This window comes from Caretta caretta, chromosome 24, assembly GCF_965140235.1.
Source record: "Caretta caretta isolate rCarCar2 chromosome 24, rCarCar1.hap1, whole genome shotgun sequence".
In the NCBI taxonomy this organism is placed as follows: domain Eukaryota; kingdom Metazoa; phylum Chordata; order Testudines; family Cheloniidae; genus Caretta; species Caretta caretta.
In genome coordinates this window covers 4203609-4226092 of record NC_134229.1, presented here as the reverse complement: position 1 = coordinate 4226092, position 22484 = coordinate 4203609, and the positions used below count along the sequence as shown (strand labels likewise).

The 22484-nt window shown below is 55.6% G+C and overlaps 1 protein-coding gene across 2 annotated transcripts in view; it reads left to right on the top strand.

Moving 5' to 3' along the window:
* Positions 1 to 22484, top strand: part of PEAR1 (platelet endothelial aggregation receptor 1) — a 54808-nt gene that overhangs the window by 22008 nt on the left and 10316 nt on the right. Inside the window, exons 1-10 of one of the 2 annotated variants that reach the window (XM_075122798.1) lie at positions 10016 to 10275; positions 11215 to 11310; positions 12504 to 12608; positions 13202 to 13302; positions 14623 to 14715; positions 16608 to 16854; positions 17038 to 17161; positions 17676 to 17812; positions 21463 to 21675; positions 22181 to 22355. In XM_075122798.1, the coding sequence (XP_074978899.1) occupies positions 11216 to 11310; positions 12504 to 12608; positions 13202 to 13302; positions 14623 to 14715; positions 16608 to 16854; positions 17038 to 17161; positions 17676 to 17812; positions 21463 to 21675; positions 22181 to 22355 (1290 nt within the window). In that variant the 5' untranslated portion in view covers positions 10016 to 10275; position 11215. Of the gene's footprint in view, positions 1 to 10015; positions 10276 to 11214; positions 11311 to 12503; positions 12609 to 13201; positions 13303 to 14622; positions 14716 to 16607; positions 16855 to 17037; positions 17162 to 17675; positions 17813 to 21462; positions 21676 to 22180; positions 22356 to 22484 lie in introns of those variants that run through there. The other variant, XM_048828673.2, reaches the window with a different exon arrangement.

The following is a 22484-nucleotide window of genomic DNA, read 5'->3' as shown; positions in this document are numbered from 1 at the left end:
CTATCTATGGTGTTATAGTGACCTTGGCTATGGGAATTGCTCGTCCCACCCACGCCAGCTCTGCTGAGATCCACATAATTAGCATCATGATCCCGAATGATTTCCCATCCCTTGCAAAGAACTGCCAAAGAAATGAACAAGCTAACAAACGCCAGTCTTCCTCCCAGATCTTGGCTCCAACCCGACGTGCCGGCCGGGGGAATCTGTGTCTGACGTTACTCGCTCTCCCCAGGGATGTCTCCGCTCATGCTTGGCGACCTATCTTTTTAAGTAGGCTCTTAGTTATTTCTGATGACTTTTTTTTCTTCAAAGCTGGGGACTGGGGTCCATGGAGTTGCAGAGACTTTCCCAGGGTCCTACAGTAATGCCGTTCAAATGCAGCAACCCCCTAGATCCCAGTGGATCCTTTGCTGGAATCACCGGATCCCACTGGATTGTACCGAAATCCATGTAGTAACCAGGGTTCCTTTGGAGTGAATTAAGCTCTTCGGGGGCAGGGACTGTCATTGTTCTGTGCTTGTGTAGCCCCGAGCACCAAGGGGTTCGGGTCCAAGGGGTGCCGGGAGCTCCTCTAGCTGGGGAAGTGTTGTGTGCTACTGTAATATAGACAATAGATGGAGATGATGAAGAGTTTCTAACAGGCCCGAGGGAATTATCCCCCACTGAGATCCAGCTGGGGCAGGGAGTCCAGCGGTCACTGGCACCCGCTGTCAGGCCCCTTTACGCCACCAGAGCGCTATAAAGGGGGCTTAGTGTCGATGAGAATCAGGCCCTTAGAAGAGAGTTTTCCAATCAGTTCAAAAGAGACGTAGCATCCGGCTGCCAGTGAATGGGATCTGGGCCTGGCGCACCCTCTGGGCCCTTTGGAAATACCAGCCATAGATAAGGTATGCAGCTGTGGGGAGGTCTCTAGCAGGGAGATTGGGGTGAGCTGGGGGGTCTTTAGTGGGGGAGCGCGGGATTGAGGGGAACTTGGGGGGTCTCTATGGGGGGTACACCAGGGATTGGTGGGAAGCTGGGGGATGTCTCTGAGGGCTCCCGGGGATTGGTGGGAGCTGGGGGGATCGAGGGCAGCTGGGGTTCTCCAGTTGGGGAAGCGTCAGGCTCCTTTGAGGACAGGTCTGATTGAAAATGCTGATCGCCCGGAAGAAGGAATACAGACCTTTGGAGGAGGAGCTGCAAACAGCACGCAGGACAGGTGGATGGTACCAAGGGGATCTGGAAACATGGCCAGGAAATGACTAAATGAGATTCAGTTGGGGGCTGGGGTGACACAGCTAATCCAGCGTGGGGAAACCCGACTTTGAGGGCCAATGGCCAATGTCAATCAGTGCAGCTGCACTGAAGGCAATGGAGATGTGCCAGTTTACACCAGACCCTGCTAGCACACCGCCTTCCCAGGATTCGATCCAGGCTGCCGGGTGGATTGTCACCCCGCTGGGCCGGAGTCACTATGTTGCCACTGACCAGCTATAACCTCTAGGGTCCCCAGTGAGTGAGAATGTTCTTGGGGCTGCCGGGAAACCCCGAGTAACCTTAGGACAAACTGGCCCCCGGGGGCTGACACGTCAGCTGGTTTGACACCACATTCCCGCGATCGGCGACTCAAGGGACACGATTTCAGCGTCAAAGCTGGGTGCTTCAGAGACCCTCTCTGGCGTGAATCCCAGAACCCTCTGGGCCTGATTCTCAGTGACGTTAAGGGCCCTCTAGGCCACCCTGGTAGTGTGTAGTGGCCTTAAAGTGGGTGGAAACAGCCACCTAACAATCTCACCCCCTTGCAGGGACCTGGGGTCAGCATGCAGCTGGCTTAAAAGCCCTGAGCCCCGCCTAGGGTGACCAGGCAGCAAGTGTGAAAAATCAGGCCAGGGGTGGGGGGTAATAGGAGCCTATATAAGAAAAAGACCCAAAAATCAGGACTGTCCCTATAAAATCGGGACATCTGGTCACCCTAGCCCCGCCCTGCTTCCAGCCACCAGTGCAGGGGAAAGTTCAGGCCCGAGGCTGGAGGAGCACACCACGCTGCAGCCACTTAGTGCGTCCCAGAATGTAAGTTAGAGCAGCCCTGAGGCTGCTCTAACTGACTTTGGGGCCTGCCTGGCCCCAGAATACAGGGAGCCCAATGGTGTCTTAAAACAATACCCCATCCCAAGCGCAGGGAGGCAGTAACTGGGAATCAGGCGGTTGGCGAATCTCAGCAAGGGGGGATCAGCTCCTTTTCCTCCCTGACCCCCTTAGCACCTCCAGGATGGGGAAAGCCAGGGCACTAGGGCTGGTCTGTGTGTGTCTGTCTGAGTGTGTGTGTGTGTACGCGAGGGCACCACTTTCCCACACTACCTCCAGCTGGTAACAGGGAAGCTCCAGGGGTCACTTCCTGTTTCCAGCTGGTTTAAATAAAACCCCACAGCAATGTGGAGGCCTTGCCGAGCCGAGATTAATGGGGAGGCTCGTTCTGTTCAGCTATACTGCCTGATGCAGTCCAGATGCATGCTTTGCGCGGCACGCTCCTGCCCTTAAAGGGCCAGCGAGCCATTCTGCTGCTGGGCCTCAGACCGCTCCCTCCGCATGCCGGGTGACCTGGGACCAGCGTCCACGTGTGTCACCGAGCCTTCAGAATGCTTGGGGTGCCCCACCGGAGCCTTGATCGGCCACACCCTGCCTTCTGTCGCACTGGCTTAGAGCCCGCTGGTCCACCTGGTACCTGCCACAGCAGATCAGTGCTCTGGCTGGAGGGCACAGTAGGCCCACTTGCCGCCCCAGATTAGACCCCTGTGCTCAGCCCCACCCTGTGCCACGGTGGATCAAGACAGTGTAACTGGCTCGAGGAGCCATAGAAATAAATGCTGCCATAAGAACAGTGCCCGGCTGCCACTGCGAGGCATTCAGAGTAAACTACCTCAGCAGAATGGCAGAGGGTGGATATGGTTGATGGAGGGATAGGTGGATGGATAGATACTGCGGATGGAAGAGGTGAGTATATGGATAGGTAGACACGTGCTGGAAATGGAAGGCTAGATAGATTAGATACATGATAGAAGGTACATGGGGGATGAATAGATTGATAGAGGAGGTGTATGGGGCTAGATAGGTAGGTATATAGATGTGTACGTATGGGGCTAGGTAGGTAGATAGAAGTGTAAGTATGGGGATAGGTAGAAAATTGTTTCCATCGGTGCATTTTTGGGCAGATGAGAGCGGAAAGGACAGGACCTGACCTACACAAGCACATAGTAACTCCAGAAATGTCCTTTATTCTGTTCTTTATCAGCAGGTCTTGCAGACAACACAGGTGGGGATGGAGCAGTGGGAGAGAGGTCCAGGGGAGATATATAAGACCTAGACTAATTAAAGGTGTGGTTCCCTGTAGACTTGGGAAGGTTACTACAGGTTGATTGGAGCACCTGTAGTCAATTAAGTCCCTGTCAGGAACCTAATAAAACCCCCCTGCTCCTTGGTAGACCAGGGGAGAGGACTGGAGGGGGTGTTTAGTAAAAGATTGAAAGACTAGAGAACTGAAGGAAGGGAGACTCCCTCCCCCAGCCTCAAGAACCAAGGGTAACCCTACTCAGGGGGTAAGAAACCTGCATGGGTTGGGAGGTGCTGGGGCTCAGAATGAGGAGCAAACCCAGACCCCTTCCCCCCGCTTCTCTCCTTTACCACCTGCAGTGGGCTGGTTCCCAGTCTTTGCTCTGTTCCAGAAGGCTGGGGCCTTTCCATTAACAGCTATTACGCTCCCTCTTTGGCCCCATCCCCTAGCTGGCTGAAGGAATAGCCGATCATATGCTAATTGCACTGGGGACTCCGTCTCTTGGGCGGAGGAGCTGTGGGCCAGTTGGTTTCCTAACCTGAAGCTGTCAGCTGAGTAAAATGGCATCCCTGGGGCAAAGCAAGGGGAGTACCCCTGTCTGAGCTTTGCACATGGCAAGTGGACAATAAGGGCCTGGAGAGGATTTGAATCTCTGCTGCGAGCCGTGCTGGCCTTGTGTCCCCTCTCGGGTTAACCCGCTCAGCCCTTGCGGGTGGTGGGGTGTCTAAGGAGACCCCTGGGTAGTACAGGAAGTGGGGCTCTTCCTCCACAGTTGAGACTGACCCTGAGTTTCGGGTAGTGGCTGGGGTGCTGTTTTGGGATGAGATGTAGAACGGTAGAGAATCCCAATTCTCTTTTTATAAGCGGGGGTGGCAGACCTGATGTCCTGGCCAAATTCCAGTTGCCGTTGCACTTTCAGTTAGATCCCGGGTTCTTCTTCGCTTCCTGCCCTGCATTGTTGTGCAGCGTTGCTGTGCGCTGTTACGCAGCAGGTGTGTTCCACCCCAGCGGTGGCTGCATTTCAGTGCCGGGTGAGTGATTCTGTCCAGCGTCACCAATAAACAGCGGCCACGTTCCGTACTTTGGTGCTGGGTGGTCGCTGTAGGTATATCGACAGTAAAATCCTTCAGGATGTAGGGTGCCAGGCATGATGTATCCACAGGGAATCTGTTGCATTGATCGGGAAGGGAGGGGTACCGACCAGCCGTCAGCGTGGTTGGAGCTGCTACCACCAGAACTATTGAGCAAGCCTCTTCTCTCTGCTGAATTAAAACCTTCCATCCATGCCAAGAAAGGGCGGGGGGAAGGAGTTTTAAACTGCACGAATCTGGTTGTGATTATTAAGCCACCAAGGGTACTGCGGCCCTAGCTGCCGCATGCTCACCAGTCCAGCCCAACCCCTGGGAAGCCAGCAGTGGGTTCTGATCCAAGCCATCCTGTCAGCAATCCAGCCTGAGGGGTCAGTGCTCAGACGGGGGTGGTTCATCCCCACTTCCCCCACCTGCCTCGCCTCGCCGTGTCCGGGAGGGAGGGAACTGGCTCGTTCCAAGCTGCTGTTCTTATGGAGGGGTCCCACGACGGGGGTGGTCTATGGAAATGGGGCGGGAGAGATCATGAGTCATGTGCAGAGGGGAGCAAGCAGGAAGCAGCATCCTCTGGCCCCAGTCAATTGCAGGTGCCTCCGGGGGCTGCGTCTTCAGTGGTTGGGAACGTTTTAAAGGCACCAAGCGGTGACTAGCTCTGCAAGTAGACCTATGGAAGGCAGCACAGCCTAGTGGCTAGGCTATTCTGCTGGCCACTGGGAGACCTGGGTTCTATTCCTCGCTCTGTCACTGACCTGCTGGGTGACCTTGGGCAAATGATGTCATCGCTCTGTGCCTCAGTTTCCCTTCCCCACCCTTTAGCTGTCTGGTGTCTCGTGCAAGCCCTTTGGGGCAGGTACAGTGTCTGTGCAGCGCCTGGCACAAGGGGGCCTTGATTTCAAGGTGCTGCTGTAATGCAGATAGTAATGAGGGGCCTAAGGCTGGAGGAATCTGGTCTGGTGTATTTCCTTTGTCATGCTTACCTATTGCCTGACCCAGAACCCCTGGATCCAAACACCCATCACACTTCGAGAGAGCTCGGGTCTGGATCCGCTCCCGTCCCCTCCAGATACCAGGAGCGTTCGCAATCTGGATCTGAATTTTGCCGCTGGCCCCTGCTATCTCCAGGCAAAGCCACAGATTCAGCCCTACTCCCACCTAGCTTTGAGGCAGTTTGCATCTAGACCCCTCCCCACACAATCTAGACCCCTCTTCATTTTGGGGGTGTCTGAAAGCTGAACGCAGGCTGGTTCTCGGTTTTGCAGCTGTCTCCGATCAGAGCTCTGGATCCAACCCCCTCAAACGCCGGACCAAGAGCATTTTGCTGCTCGGGGCCCATCAGGTCTCCTTGATCCCGGGGGTAAAAATGAAACACACTGGAGCTGTCCCACTTTTTCTGTCTCATCCTCCTCTCTCCTAACCCCAAACAGGACAGATTCCCCCCAGGGGATGATCTAGGGACAAAATCTGAACACCCCTGTCGCCGAGTGAGTGGGGGGCAGGATGGGGGAGGCAGGTTGGCGCTGGCGGTTCCCAGGGGCAGGGTCCCGCCCTGACTCCCTGCGTCATCCGGAAACGGTTCAGGCAAGCCAGCGGCTCCGGCCTGGGCCGGGGGTCGTGGCAGAGCAGAGAGATCAGCCCAGGGGGTCGGGACGGACGAACAAGGAGGGCGCAAGCGCAGTTGGAGGTCCCTGCGCAGGACGGGGCCCTGGTGGGGCAGTGGAAGGAGGGGAGAGGCCAGGAGGCCCCCAAAAGCGCCTGCCCCAGCCAAGTGCCGAACCCTCAGGGCGGCTGAGCTCCCTGCTCCGGCCAAAGGGAAGGGCTGGGAGGCCCTGGCACAGGAGCCAGGGTTGCGGGTGGATCCCGCTCCCAATCTTCTAACCCACCCTCCCCTTTGGGGGAGGGGGTGTGTGGGGCTGCTGACAGTGGGGCAGTCCTATCCCCTCCCATCCTGCGGCAGGAAATGCAGAGCGTGGTCTTTCTGCCTTCCCCCTGCTACAAGGAGAGGAGGAGATGGGGTGGGGGTGGGGGGCTTTTCTTTAAAGGGAAACGTGCAGCTCGTTAGAGCGCCTGGGATCCACCGTCATTAATGGACTGTGATTTCGTGGGCATGTTGAGCGGAGGAGCAGGGCCCCTCCGTGAGGACACTGTCCCCACACCTAGGCCTGGCTGTGCACCCGGGTTCTCCCAGCCGAGTCAACGGGGGACAGCCCCCTGGTGTGGGGGCAGCTGTACTGGTAGAAAGATGTTTATACTGGGATAGTAATTCCTGCAGAGGAAAGGGAGTCAGCTATACTCAGCTAGCTATGCTGGTCCAAGGCTGCTTTATACTGATTTAACTGCGTCCACACTAGAGGTTGTGCTGGTCTACATCGGGAAGCACAGGAAAGGTTGTCAGCTGCCAGCTCACCAGCAGGAGGAGCGCTGTCTAGCTCGGAGTCATCGTCGGTCCCAATACCAGTCACTAAAAGGCATCCCCACCTGAGGGCTGCCTACGTGCAATGAGTTTGGAGGGCCTCAGCCCGATTCCTAGCAGACAGGTGCCCACCGCACAAAACCATTATCGTGGCAGGCACCGACTGGGCATTGTTACGCACACGGGCACAATGTCTGCGGCACATAGCCCTTTCTACTGAGCTCAGCGTGGCAGTATGAGGCCACTTGAGTACAGTAAGAAACCAGAGAGAGGTGGGAACAGACCCAGGGTTTGTCAGAGGAGCTTCTGTGGCCCCCGGCTTCATCACCGTATTATCTGGGCACCTTGGACCCTTTAATTTATCCTCACAATACCTCCGGGAGGCAGGGCAGTACTGTTAGCCCCATTGTCCTGATGGGGAAACTGAGTCACAGAGTGGCTAAGTAACTCACCCAAGGTCACACGGGGAGTCTGTATCAGTGTAGGGAATTGAACCCATGGCTCCTAAATCCTAGGATGGCTCCCTAACCACTGCTCTGAGCCATCTAGTCCAGGATTTTGTCTCTGATGCTGGCCAGCACCAGCTGCTTCAGAGGAAACCTTGCAGGAGGCAGCTATGGAAGAACTTACTTCCTGACCCCTATCAGGGAGACGTCGGCTCAGGCCCTGAAGCAGGAGGGTTTATAGAGCCCTTCCTGTCTAACTCGGCCTCAATTAGAGAAGTAACCTTTCCAAGCTCGATCTGAGGTCTTTCTTCTCCAAGCCATCTTTTCCTGCGGCCAGGCAAGACCAGCTCCGCGAGGAAGGGGCTGAGTGTCTATCGGACCTTGCGACTTAAAATCTGAGCTCAGCCTGTCGGAGCCAGATGGCTTCTTGATTTAAAATCTAAGCAAATCATTTTCTAATTATAGATTCCAGCCAGGGGCGGGCCTGCCCCTGGGGGCTCCGGATGGGCCCGGAGTTGTGTGGTGTTTGCACGGCCAGCCAAACGCTCATCGGGGGATTTGGGAGCCCGCCCCCACTCCAGCTTTCTTTCTTTTTTTTTTCTTTTTAGAAAGCTTATGTGATTTATTCTAGTCTCTCGCCCTCCAGCCGGCCAAAGAATATCTCAGCCTATGCAGGAGCATCGCCCTGCCTTACGCAATCCGAGACAGCCTTGCTAGGGAGAGGCAGCCGTCCTGGTGGTGGAAGGAAGGCACTGGGAGACCAAACGTCTGGGTTCTCCCGCATCACCGGATCACTTGTAAAAATATGGATAATGACATCTAGTGTGGCTCAATTGGTTAAGGTTTACAAACCCCATTGAACTCCTAGTGTGAACAGGGCTGATGATTATTCTAAGATTATATATATTATAATGCATGATTCTTTTGCTCTCTTGGAACCCCATGAGTCTGTCTGTCCCACTGCAGCAAACTCATTTTCCCTTGCCTTTGAACCTGGGAGTCTCAGCCCAGCCCCCAACTCTCCCCCTGACCCCACTGCCCCAAAGCCTAGAGCTGGATTTCCGCAGCGTGTCACCCTCCACTGGGACTGCTTGGCTAGCCAAGCATTACCACCATTGTGCAGGTGGGGGAAACTGAGGCACAGAGGAGGGACGTGACTTGCTGGGGTGACAGAGCCAGGAATAGAACCCAGGAGTCCTGACTCCACAGATCACCACATGCCCCGCGGGGTCTCTGCTTCGCTGCAGAGCCGGTGCTTTGAATGTTCTGCGCCCAGCTCCTACCAGGCTTCGTGTGACCTGCCACTGTGCCAAGTCCAGCCTGATGCACCGGCGTATATAACAAATCAAGGCCCAGCACAGCTGTGAGGTAGCCTCATAATTGTGTGAGGGGAATGAGGCCAAAACGCAGACTGTCCAGCTGAGCTGCGTGTCTTACCCTCCTGTGCTGGGAGATGGGAGCGGTTCTGCAGTCGCGCTTGACGTTTCCGTCAGAAATCAGGAGCAGAGCGAGGCAAAATGTTCCAACTGCGACCTCTTTTCCCGCGAAAAGCTCAGATTTGTCGACGCCAAAACATTCTGTGACTTCGCGTCTGTTTCATCGAATCGTTTCGTCAGGGAAAAGAAGAGCCGTTCTGGAAAAATCCAAACCTTTCGTTCTGAATATTTGTGCAAGGCAACATTCTGGGGTTTTTTCGGTTCAAAGCAGCTTGTCATTCAGCAAATGCCTTTCATTTTATTTTTTAAAAAATGAAGGGAAAAAACCTGGAGAAAATGCTCCGAATCGTAACAAAACTTTTTGTGAAAGCGGCGACGAGTCCTGGGGCCCCTTATAGACTCTCAGACGTATTGGAGCGTGAGCTTTCGTCCAACGAAGTGGGTATTCACTCATGAAAGCTCACGCTCCAGTTCGTCTGTGAGTCTATAAGGGGCCACAGAATCGTCGCCGCTTTCACAGATCCAGACTAACACTGCGACCCCCCCACCCCCGATCCAAAACTTTTTGTGTGACCCAAAGTGAATTTTATTTTCCCCCTGGCTTCTTGATTCGCTGAAAATGTCAAACCAGTTTTGGCTCCGCCTGAAACAAATTTTTAAAAAACTTGTTTGGACTAGCCAGTGAGCCAAAAGCTCCAGGACTTGCCCAGCTTTAACCAGTTCTCCGCTACCCCTGGCTGCTGCACGTGCATAGAATGAAACAGCTCCTGCCCCAAAGAGTTTGGCGTCTACATACCAGGTGGTATCTATAGAGCAGCTTGAGCAGTAATTTCAGCTCAGGTAGCTGTACGCCTGCTAGCTTTGATTGAGCTCGCTTGCTAAAAATAGACCCACCCGAGACCCGAGGCACATACTTGGGTGGCCAGCCCGCACTGCCAAGCCCACAGGGCTGACTTTCATAAGCTAGTGCGGACAGAGCAAGCGCACGCTCGTCTGCCCAAGTGCACCTGCAGCTGCCGTGTAGACAGACCCTAAGACAAGAGGCAACGAGCGGCGTCCGACTGAGCGGGGTGGGATGTAACAGCGAGCTCAGGCCCGACGGCACGGACCGAGCAGGCCTGCTTTCTTTCCAGCCAGGACGTGGTGTTCTTAGAAGTCTTGGGCTGACGCGGCACTTTGCTGTCTGCCCATGTGGAGGTGCCATCAGCCGGGGCGGGAGGGAAGCATCCTCGACACAACCTGCTTCCTGTTTTCACACCGCGCTTCCTGCTCCGAGCTCCCAGCTGCCTGGCGGGGAAGGGGCTGGCGTCGCACACGAAAAGCCAGCTAAGAAAAACGCCGGTCATACTGGGGAGATGGGCTTGGCCTTGTACTTTCATCGGCCCCGGCGGCTTTCCCCTCCCGGTTTGGGGATTGTCAGTCTGGCTAGAATGGAAGGATGGGGCTTAAAGACCAGGGGATGCGAGGATTGTGAGAACCTACCTGGTGTGAACGCAATGCATTGGAACAAGGATGGCCCAATGAGCAGGGGACTGCAGCGGGGCTGAGGTTCTGGGATCTGTTTCCGGATCAGCCATGGATTCCCTGGGTGAGATCTTGGACCAGTCACTTAGGGCAGATGTGTCAAGGTTGGTAGGTGTCCAACATCCCATTGCAGCAAGGAGGGAGGGGTCAGTACGTACTCTGGAGGGTCTGGTGTGATGGGGACCATGCGTGCAGGTCGGTTAAATATTCGGCGACGCTCGGATTTGATTTTTACCCTCAGCACAGACACGGGCTGACCACAAAGGTCACATCCAGATCTGAACTCCTGAAAGCTGGAGGAGGGGATGGGTGGCATCGCATGTCAATATGCGCAATCCAATTGATGTTGTAGTTAAAGAGGTTCTAACTAGTGGCCAGCCCCTTTAACTTCAATGGCCTGCTACTGACTCACCATGGGGGGATTTACCCCTTTAACCCAAGTGGTAGAAGCTTGTGCTTTTGGCGCCTTAGCTCTGAGTTCGATCCTTGCTATCGGCCAGGCTGTCCAGGTGGACGTGGTTACAGCTTGTTCTGTTTGGACCGGCAACGTTGGTTTGGGTCCTTCTCTGGCTCGGTTTCAGGCCTGAATAAAACAAGATGTGCCCCCTTTCCAGGGGTGCAGAGCAACCTTGCATGATTCCCAAAGCTTCTGGCAACATCTGCAGGGCTAACACAGAGTGGATAACAACCTACTACTGCTACCAGCTAACAAAGTTTGTCCTTTAGCTCAAGGAGCAGAGCTTTGTGCTTTGGCCTCACTGCAAATCCCATAGTGTGGACAGCCACCTCTGTGACCCTCTTGATGGTTAGCAGCTACGAGATGCTGGCTGCGGCAACAACCTTCATCTGCTTGTAAACAGCAAAGCTGTAGGAGTCGGGCCGTGTGGCCGACTGACCCCATCCATGCTACAGCTTGATCCGCGCTGGCCGCAGCACCGGCCAGCCTTGTGCATCCTTCCTTCCTCGCTGTCAACTCCTCTTTGTTTCTCTCTCCTCCCACCAGGATGAAGCTGCACGCGGTCCTTCTGCTGGGGCTGCAGATGCACCTGGCGACTCCTCTCAACCCCAGCGACCCCAATGTTTGCAGCTATTGGGAAAGGTAAGGAGTGGGGGAGCCAGGGTGGGGAGCCCCGGGGTGAAATGGGTGTGTGGTTCTGGGCCTTCCGCTCTGCCCCCCGAGACCTCTTGGTGGGGGTTCATCGCTGATCCTTGCAATGGAGCCTTTCTTCCTCGCTTGCTTTCTCTGTTGCTTTACCTTGCTCACACTTTTCTTTTCATCTCTATCTCTTTCTCTCGCCCTTTTTCTTCTTCTTATGTATTATTTGTATTGTGGTCGCACTTGGGAGCCCCAGTTGGGGATCAGGACTCCCCCTCCCCCCGGTGCTAGGTGCTGTATAGACACAGAACAAAAAGACTGTCCCTCTTCCAAGGAGCGTAATAGAAGACATGAGACAGAGACAGTCAGATAGGGAGTACAAGGAACCAGTTAACATGTTAACCCCTTTTGCTTGTGATCCCGTCAGCTTTGGTTACAGCTGTGAGGGTGTCTGGCCACCGGACCCTGTTCAGGGCTGGGTCCGTGTCTGTAAAGAACTCTGTAGCGACAATGCATGGTAATATCTGGAACACGGCAGGGTTGGCATGACTAGCATTTACACTGTCAGTCCCAGAGCTGTGGTTATTAACCTGAGGCTGTCTCTGTATCTACTTGGAAAATAGCCTTTTGCCAGGGCCTGAGCAGCTCCAGGCTGTAATGATCCCTTCGTGCTTCTCGAGGTGCTGGTACCAGTGTTGCCAACCCCCAATCATTAGTCAGGACCCCCCCCCCCCCAAATCATGAGTGGTGTAAATATCATGAGATTTTTTAAAATAATAATTTGTCTCCTGGTGTCTCAGCCTTTAGGGGTCACAATTTCGAGCTTTGCTCCACAACCATGATGGCTAGAAATAGCCTTAAAAAAATAAATATGGGGGAAACACAGCTTTCATTTTTATTTAATCTCATGACTCCGGGAGCTGGGGCTTGATGAAAAGCACCAGGAGTTGGCAGACCTTGTTTCATTCCAGTCTGTCCCCAGGAAGAGGGCAGGTACCTTGTGCCTCTACTCCAAAGGCACCGGCTGCTGCCATGAGGATGCTGGGAGAGGGACTGGACCCCAGGTGTCCTGCATGGGAGGTGCAGAGCCCCTGTCACTGAGCCACAGCCCTGCCACAATGGGGAGAGTTGAATCAGCCATTTCCCTTGGCTGTCCTTGGGCTGCCACCGAAGTGGCTCTGTTTTTCCCCTGGCAGCTTCACCACGGCGACGAAGGAGTCCTACGCTCACCCCTATGCTCAGGCCTCCAAGGACTCGTGCGATGGAACCTGGAGTTTCCTCAAGCCGTGCACCCAGCACAAGTAAGGAGTTCCCCTCTGCCTAGGGGACGTGGCAAACGTCCTCTGAGCCATCACTCGCTGTCCCCAAGAGTTCTCTGGGAATCCCACAGGCTTACCCCAGCACAGCCCCCCAACAGCAGGGTCCCACAAGCTGACCCCATTCCTAACAAGCAGCAGTGAGCTCCACTGTTTTGACCCTGCTACTAACAAGCAGCAGTGAGTTCCAGAGGTTAAGGTTAGTCTGTTCTGATTTCGGTGAGCTCACCTGGAACCAGTCTGAAGCAGGGAGTCTCACAGGTTAACTCCAATATTATCTTGTTGCTGTTAGCTCTGCTGGTTAGGAACATGTGGCAGTGAGTTCCAAAGGTTATCACCAGTATTGGATACCAATGAACCCCTATTCTATCCTGGTAGCTGGGTAACCCAAACTCTGTCCATATCAGTCAGTGTCATATATAGCACGTGGCAGTAACCCTGACATGACCTCACCGCAGTAAGTTCTCTGGATGAGCCCTAGCACACTCCTGGGGCGGTGAGTTCCCCAGGTGTGGTTTGTTCTCTATAAATGTTCTGCATGTGGGGGGTCACTCTGCTTTTTATTCTGTGTTGCACAGGATTGTGTACAAGACAGCGTACCGGCAGGCAGTGAAAATTGACTACCGGAAGAGGTACCGCTGTTGCCAGGGCTACTACGAGAGCGCAGATGTTTGTGTCCGTAAGTCTGTCCCTGACAGTCACTAATGGGCCCCAGAGGCGGAATGTGTGGCATTTGCGTCCCTCAGTCCAGTGCGAGACGATGCTTCTGCAGAAATCGAAGGGGTCTGGTGGGGTTATTCTGCCTGGTGGCCCGTAGTCAGACCAGGGCGCAGGGCTCCTGGGTTCTATTTCCAGCTCTGCGACTGATTTGCTGTGTGATCCTGGGTGACGTTCCCTGCCCCCCAGCTCTGTGCCTCAGTTTCCCCATCTCTGAAATGGGGGTCATGGTTCATTTTTCTATCTGCTTAGCCCAGTTCTCATAGCCCCCTCGTTCCCCACTGTGTGTCCTGAAACACATCCCAGCTCCTCTGTGCTCTGAGAAATCACACCTTTGTAATGGATTCAAGAGACTCAGAAGCCCCCGGCTCATCCAGCGAGCGTGGCGTCTGCCAGGACCCACCCCAGAGGGGACGCACATTCTTTACAGCTCGTTGCTGTTTGTCCTGTCTTGCACTCTTTGATCCTCCCCCATCCTTCCGGCCCTCTCAGATTTCTCTCCAGGCCGCTGGGGTTTCTAGCCCTTCATGTGCAGGCTTAGTTGCCAGCTCTCCTGCAGACACATGGCTCCAGGCCACCTGGCTACCATGGGACCCTTCTTGGCCACTTTCAGCTGGCTCCGTGCTGGGAAGCCAGCATGCTCTGGGGCTGATTGAGGCCAGGCTGCCTGTCCTCTGGCAACTTTCCCTTGATCCCCGCAGATGGCCCCCCTCATCCCACCCCCTCACCCCAGCAGACTCAGACCAGACCATAAGTTGCTGCTGTGTTTCATCATCTTTGCATCCCTTCCGCCAAGCCGGGGGTGGGGGGGTGATTGACTCTGGGAGGAAGCAGTGGAAGGCTCCTCTGTGGACTGGTCACTGGAGGGGGCGTCCACAGTTTCCTGCAGTGGGTTGCGCTGTGATTCAACTCACTGGTGTGGTCCCCTGCTCCGGGTCAGGGATTAGGAAGACTCGGGTGAGTGATCCCTGGTGCTGAGTGGCTATTAAACAGCTTCTGGGTTGTCTCCCACCCAGGGGGGTTGCATCTCAGTGCCGGGGGAGCAATAGCTGTGCAGTATTGCCGAGCACCCTGCAGGGGGCTGCATTACCTGTGTGATCTCTGGGCAACGTTGCTGAGTGCTGTTTTTCAGCTGCCATATTCCACCCCAGAGGTGGCTGCATTTCATTGCTGGGTGATACCAGTCTGTAGCATTTGGGGGTGAAATGCCAGGTTAGACATTGTTAAAACAAGATCTTGGAGCAGCCCAACTGAATCCTTCTGCCTGGTGCCCTCCCTGCAGCCAGTTGTACCAAGGAGTGCGTCCATGGGAGGTGTGTGGCTCCCGACCAGTGCCAGTGCGAACAGGGATGGAGGGGCACAGACTGCTCCAGCGGTGAGTACTACAGGCCCGGGCCCTCCACGGCGGTCTGGGTTTGGCGCACCGGAGCCATTGCCTTATGGCCGAAGGGGGTGGCTCTGCCCCCAGGAGCCTGGCCGGTGATTTGAGGGTGGGGGAGTTGTCACTTGCAGACACCATTAGCGAGTGTGAGCTGGCCGGCCGGAGCCAGCAGGCGCTGGGGTGACCGCTAGTCGATGTGGGGTTCTGGGGGTGGGCCCTGGCTTTGGACTGACAATGCGGAAAGTGGCAGAGGAGAGCTATGGTGTGAGGGAGAGGGGCAGAGTGGTGGGGGGTGGGTATGGGGTGAGGAATTGGGGTGTTATGGAATGAGGGAAGAGGGGTTATGGGGGAGAGGCTGAAGGGGGAAAGGCTACGGAGGGAGGGGGAGGGGACCAGGGGGTTTTGAGGGGGGAGGTGGTGGGTGGGCTAGGATTTAGGGGATACACACGAGGGGGAAGGCCAGCCATCAGCATGCCATGTGCTGGCGTGAGCCAGGCACTGTAGGTATTTGTGCTAAGGCAGGATCCCGCCTGGCCAGCCCTGGCCCCTCCTCAGCCCCTTGGCATCCTGGTCTGGGCCCAGGGCGTGTGGGGCCTCCGCTCCCCCCTCCACCTGCAGCCAAATTAAACCCAGTCTCCAGCTGCTGAGCCGCCCTGTCCTTCCCCAGGGCCCAGGGGCCCGAGGCAATGGGTTCCCACGCACCGGGGGCGGCTCCCGGGAGCTGGGGGTCACTTGCTGCATAGGGAATGCTTGGGAGTGGGCCCTAGCCCATGGCCCAGACGGGAGGGGAGGGGGTTGCTCAGGGTACCCTCAGCGAGGGGCATCCAGCTGTGGGCAAAACCCCCACTGAGTCACTGCATCCCTTTCTCTGTCTGCCATGGCTTGCTTTCTTTCCAGCTATTCATGCCACTCTTCCCAAACAGCAGCCCCCGAGCCCCTGCATCAGGGGGAATTGGAGGGGGCGCAGGACCAGGGGCCTTTTGCTAACAGCTGATGCCCAAGAGTTTAGAAAGCACCTAGCTTTTTTGTGGGGGGTGGGAGACTCAACTTGTAATGCCTTTAAAAGCGGCTGGATCTGGGGAAAGGGCCCCGAGCCCTCTGGCGGTCAGGTAGCTTTAAGGGGTCTTGTGTTGGGTGCCCCCCAAAATCGCCAGGGGTCTGAAATGATCCCAAGGGCTTGTCCAGTTAGACTTGGTGGCGGATAATCTTGAAATCTGAAGCATGGGGGTCTCACCCCACCCCTTGGCAAGACTGTTCTGATCCATCTTCCTTAGGAAGATTTCCCCGGATTCAGAGTAAACCATCCCTGGTTAAATTCCCTCCCCTTAACCCGAGTGACTGCCCTTTGTCTCCTGCTGAATAATGCCACCACTTAAAACAATCAAGCAAATTTTTCCATGTGGCAGCTTCCGGACAAAATAACTAGGAAATGGTTTGAAAGACGCAATAACGATTAAGCCCTCATTAACTGAGCAATATGTTTAATGGAAAGCAGCAGGGTCTAATGGGTGAGAGTGGGCAGGACTGGGAGTCAGGACGCCTGGATTCTGTTCCCAGCTCTGGGAGGGGAGGCTAGTGGTTAGAATAGCAGGGCCTGGGAATCGGGACTCCTGGGTTCTATTCCCAGCTCTGATGGGGGGGTGGGTAGAGTGCTTAGAGCAGGCGACAGGAAGCCAGGACTCCTGAGCTCTATTTCTGGCTCTTGGGATGGCATGTCCCATCTATGTGCCTCAGTTTCCCTCCCTGTAAAATGGGGCTGAAACTCTGACCCTTCTTCCCAGGGCTATTGCAGGGCTTCATTCACCAGGGTCTAGGATGTGCTTAGAGATTGTCTGCAGAAGGGCAAAGGGGTTGTCAATGCTACAACAGTCCCTTCCTTCTTCCAGTGTGTGATGCCCGGTCCTGGGGGCCCCGCTGCGAGAACCCTTGCCAGTGCGGTGATGGGGGAGCTTGTGACCCCCTCACTGGAGCCTGTGTCTGCTCGCCCGGGTACAAGGATCCCGTGTGCAAAGTCCCCTGCGACCCACGCACCTACGGGGAGGGCTGCCAGCTGGATTGCCCCTGCAAGAACGGGGCCAAGTGCCATCGAGAGACCGGGGCATGTCTGTGCCAGCCAGGATTCACAGGCGCCTAGTGAGTGCGGGGAATGGTTGGCTGGCCTGGGCAGTGGGAGGGTGGGAATGGGATCAGGGGGCCTTTCCTCTCTGGGGGGCGCCGGTTCCGACCCAGCCACAGGGTGGGATTTCTTTAGCCTCTGGCGAGAGAGAGAAGACTCTGGGTCCGTCCTCCCTCACCTCTTTCTCCCTGTCCTTCCAGCTGCGAGCTCCTGTGCCTCAATGGCTCGGACGGGCTGCGTTGCCCGGCTCACTGCCCCTGCCAGAACGGGGGCATCTGCCACCCCCCAAACACCACCCGCTGTGTCTGTCCTCCAGGATGGATGGTACGTATTTGGGGGGGGGGGATTCAAACCCAGGCCCATCCAGCCTCTGGAGAGCAAAGGATCAGGCTGGGACAAACTGGGGGCAGAGGGGTCCTGCCCCACCTGTGCCCTGGCCCTCACACCCATGGGACCCGGCTGGCCTGGAGTGGGCCTTGAGCTGGCTCTGTGCATCGGCGTGAGGTGGAGCTGCCTCTGGCAAAGTCATGTTGCCGTGGGGTCTCCGGATGATCCGGCCCTGGCGGCATGAGCCTCGCTCTCCATTCAACCTCCTCGGGGCTGCGAGATGCCCCCAGCAGGGCGAGAAATGGGCTGTGAGCCTTTCCCGCTCCCACACGCGCTGCTGACCCGTGGCCGCATTCAGGCGTGGGGTGGTCTGGGGGGCACTGAGCAGGGACCATCCCTTCAATTTGCAGGGGACGGGGGAGATCAGGCTCCATGCTGCGAGCATCCCACCCCGTCCCCTGGCTTTCCCAGAGAGGGCATTTCCCTGACGCTGCTGTTCCGTTGTCTGCAGGGCGCCATCTGCTCCGTCCCGTGCCCCCAAGGGTGGTACGGCTCAGGCTGCCTGGGGGGCTGCCAATGCCACAACAACGGGCTGTGCGACCCAGTCACCGGGCGTTGCCAGTGCGCGCTGGGCTACACCGGAGAACGGTGAGTGGGGTCTGGCAGAGCGACTCCCTGCAGCGGTGGGGTGGGGGCCGTGCCATGGAAAGAACCACGTCCCTGTCAGGGGCTAGCAACTGGCATGGCTTAGAGGGAGATTCCTCAGTCGGTGAAGCCTAGTTAGAAATCTCAGTCACAAGCCGCCCCTCTGTGAATCACACACGTTTTCCGGGTTTGTCTACACAGGGGAGTTAATCTGGATTAAGTTAGGGCAGGAATTTAAAGTGTTATCTGTAGCTATTCTGGAGTAATTCCCTGTGTGGACACTTTTATTCTGGATTAAGAGTAGAGCTGCTTGGCAAACTGATTTTTCATCCTGTAAAAACATGTCAAGGTTGTAACAAAAAAGCACCTGAAACTGGGATAAGAAGCCAACATTTCGACATTTTTTTTTGCGAAACGAAATTCAACACAAACGTTTTGACCATTTTTTTATTTTGTGCATAAAATAATTCATATCAAATAAAGCACCTTTGGAAAGGAAAGGTCATTCCAATATGAAAAATCAAAACTTTCCGTCCCAGAAATGTCAAAATGGGACACTTCAGCGTTTTCAAAATAATTTTTCCAGTTTGTTTTCCAAAATGTTGTTGACATTGACACGATTTGGTGAAAGCAATGGGTTTTGTCAAAGGGGCGTTTTCTGACAAAGCTGCTTAGACGCAAACTTTTCGACCGCCTCGAAGTGAGGCCACGTGTCCACTCAGGGCGCAGAGCGACAGAGCTGCGCTGTTCAGCGCCCAAGTGTAGACACTTCCTGCAGCAATCCCTGTAGCCGGTCCACTTCTCCAAGCGGCGGTAGCTGGGCCATCGGATGAGTCTTCCATTGATCTAGGTGTGTCTACACCCGGAGTGAGGTCAATTTAACTACAGCGGTCGGGGGGGGGGTGAATTTTGCACACCCCTGAGCGGTGTAGCTATGTTGACCTAACTTTTAAGTGTAGACCAGGTGTAAGAATGATTTTTCCAGCTGAACTTAATCCGTTTCCAAAGTGGATCAAGCCAACTCAGGCCTGGTCTACATTACGGGGTTAGGTTGAATTTAGCAGCTTTAGGTCGATTTTAAAAGGCACTCTTATTCCGGAACAGAGTGTCCACGCAGGGAGCTATTGCAGAATTTCTTTGTGTAGACAAACCCTCGTGCGCACACCTGCTACGCTTCTTCACATTTTTACTGGTATAATTTACCGAGGGCTGTGCGGGGATTCTCCATCCCGGGTGGCTGTTAAATCTAGATTGGCTGGAGTTCACACTGGAGTTCATTCAGGGCCGTTCTCTGGCTTGTGCTACGCAGGGTGTTGGACTGGACGATCACAGGGGTCCCTTTTGCATAGTCTGAAGTCAATTAGCAAGGTGGATTGTGGGTTTTTTGCCAAAACAGTGCTACCACTGTGGACTTAGTTATACCAGTGTAAAGATGCCTTACCCTAGAATAGCTTATTTTAATTCCCAAACCAGAGGAAGCTTTATCAGTATAAACACCTTCATGCTGATGTAATTGCATCCGTATTGGGAGTGTTGTACCTGGTTAACTGTACTGATCTAGTTAAAGCAGCGAAGTTTTTAAGTGTAGATAAGGCCTCACCCTCACACAGGCTCGGTGCCCGAATTACAGGTGAGCTTGGAGTGGGGCGGGCCCCTCACTACTTTGCTCCTGTCTGAGCCCCGGACTCCTCACTGCGGCCACTTGACATCCACTTCCCTCATAGCTGTGAATGCGTACTCCCCTCTGTCCCTGTCCCGCGCAGCCTCCCTCAGGGGCTTTCAAACACGCAGATGCGCCAATGCCCTGTCCCTCACACCCTTCCATGTCAACCCACCCACGCACTGGCTCCTGGACTCGCACACGCTTGTGTTAACGTGTGTGCACGGGGCGGGGTTACAAGCTGGAGTGCGTGCCATCCTAGCACTTTGCAGTCCACTAAAAGCAGTGTGGACTGACGGATCGAGCACTGGATTGGGACTTAGGAGACCTGGACCCTCCTTCTCAGTTACGCCAGGGCCCCTTTATGCGGCTCTGCCCATGTAAAGGGGCCTTAAAATGCTTGTCACTGAAATTTCCCCCACTTTAAGGCTGTTTTGCGCTGCCAGCGTGGTGTAAAGGGCCTTACTGAGAATGAGGCTTCTGATTTTATCCCCAGCTCTGCCATGTGACTTTGGCATGTCCTCACCCCTCTCTGTGCCTCGGTTTCCCCTCCCACCCTTTGTCCTGTCTATTGAGAAGGAAGCTGTTTGGGACAGGGACTGTCTTTTGCTAAGTGTATATACAGTGCTTACTGCTACCGTAATGCTCATAATGTAATGCACCACATGAATGGCCACTGTTACCGTAATGCCTGCATATAATACTCCAAGCAATATGTTGACTGCCTGGCTGTGCTGATTTTTGGCTGGCTTACGGCACAGGAGGTGCCCTGCCAGCTGGGGGAGCGCCAGTTCAACGCTGGGGTGAGGGATGATCTCCCCAGCTGTGCTGCAGGGAAGTAAATAGCAGCTGGGCCAGGGTGAGGAGGGAAATCAGTCGGAGTTTCCCACATGGAAGGGAGAAGGAAACAAGGGGTTTTTCCAGCTTTTAAGCTGGTGTTCCAAACAATGGAGAGGAAAAAATAAACCCAGAATCAAACAGGAGTGACCAGCACTACATGGATCCCTAGGAAAGGGTTTTGTTGGTGTTTTAACTGAAAGAAGTCTTGTGATCTAGAGGTTAGATTAAGCGAGTGGGAATCCAGGATCCTGGGTTCTTTCCCTAGTACTGGGAGGGGATGTGGTCTATTAGAGCAAGGGGGACTAGGAATCAGAACTTCTGGGTTCTATTCCCTGCTCAGGAAAGGAATGGGGTCTAGTGATCAGAGCCAGGACTCTCCCATAGACTTAATGTGTGACCCTGGGCAAAGCACTTGTGCCTCAGTTTCCCCATTTTTAAAATGATGATCCTTTGGTAAAGGCTTTGAGCCCCTCCGCTGAGCGGCACTTTAGGACAGTCGTGTTGTTATTGCCTAAATAAACAGCCAGGCTTGGCTGGTAGAACCCCATCCCTCCCCTGCTCTGGGCTTGCACTGAAGGTTTCATTCACAGTCTTGGGCCTGGGGATTTTTGCACCAGCGCAAGCCCCTCGTGTGGACACGCAGCCCACGTGTGAGCCAGGGTTTACCCTGGTGCAGCTGGCCCGCACGAGGAGTGTGCGCCGATGCAGCGACTGTGGTGCACCCACCCCTAGTGCAGACATGGCCCCTGTAGGTTAAATCCAGCCGCTGAGCAATGAGACACAACCGGCTAAGATGGCCAGCTGCCGCCTGACAGGCTGTGCAGGGTGTCCTCCCCAGGCGCCCCCAAGAGGCAGGTAGGGGAATAGCTTCCTTGTGCAGCAGGCCCCATGCTGGGAGCGCCCTGCTGAGCAGCTGGTGGGAGGGTCCTCAACATTTCCCAGGGTCTTGCATGGAATGAGTTTGGCGGCCTCAGCCTACAGGGGACACCCGGATTGAGCAGGTGAGAGATACCAGCCTGCACAGGGACAGCGACCCCTGTCTGCTCACCCCAGCACCGGCTGGCTCTCCTCTCCTTGGCGTTGGACTTGCCCTGGGTCTGACCATGGGGGCATGTCCTTCTCTCCCCCCTCCCTCCCGCCCGTTCCCGAACAGGTGCCGGGAGGAGTGCCCCATCGGCAAATACGGCCAGGACTGCGGCCAGCCATGCGACTGTGCCAACGGGGGCCGCTGCTTCCATATCAACGGGGCTTGCCTGTGTGAGGCCGGCTTCCTCGGGACGCGCTGCGAGGAGCGCAAGTGTCTGGACGGCCTCTACGGCTTGGCCTGCCACCTGCCCTGCCTCTGCAGCCCCCAGCACAGCCAAAGGTAGGGGCGGGGAGGGACTCTGCCGGCAGCCACCTGAGCGGGCCCTCGCTCCAGCCGCTCATGCATGCGGGCGCCTGGAACATGCCAGCGCCTTAGGGGTTAATAGTGTACAGGGGAGGGGGAATACGGTCCCTATTTCCAGTCCTGTGGGTTTGCTGCCCTCTGCAGGGCATAAGGGGAATAACATGGCACCATCCTGCCAATGCCCCCCAGTGCTGGAATGCAGGATTCCCATCTGCAGGAGCAGCGGGGCAGGGGAATCACCCCCGGGATACAGGCTCTGGGGGTGCAAAGGGCCCGGATTCAGAACATGCGTGCTCTACCCAGGAGCCACCGAGTGGGCGCACGCATTGGGTGTCCGGCTTGGGACACCTGCAACCCCTTGACACAGTGGCAATGCAGCTCTCAGGGAAAGGGCCAGCCCTGCAGGATTGGCACAAACCCGCCCCAGCTGCTTCGCGGGGGCGTTCTGATGGGCACGTGTTTCTCTCCCCCCGGGGCCCAGCTGCCACCCCATGAGCGGAGAATGCACCTGCAAACCGGGCTGGGCGGGCCTGCACTGCAACGAGACCTGCCCCCACGGGTACTACGGGGCCAACTGCCAGGAGCCCTGCCTCTGTCTGAACGGAGGGACGTGTGATGGCACCACGGGGCTCTGCCACTGTGCCCCAGGGTACACGGTGAGTCAGGGGCCCAGACTGTGGAGACACCGGGAAACAAGGCGGTTAATGTCTTGGTAATTATGGGGATTGTGAGAGGGCGAGTTGTCTAGTGGTTAGAGCAGAGGACTGGGTGTCAGGACTCCTGCT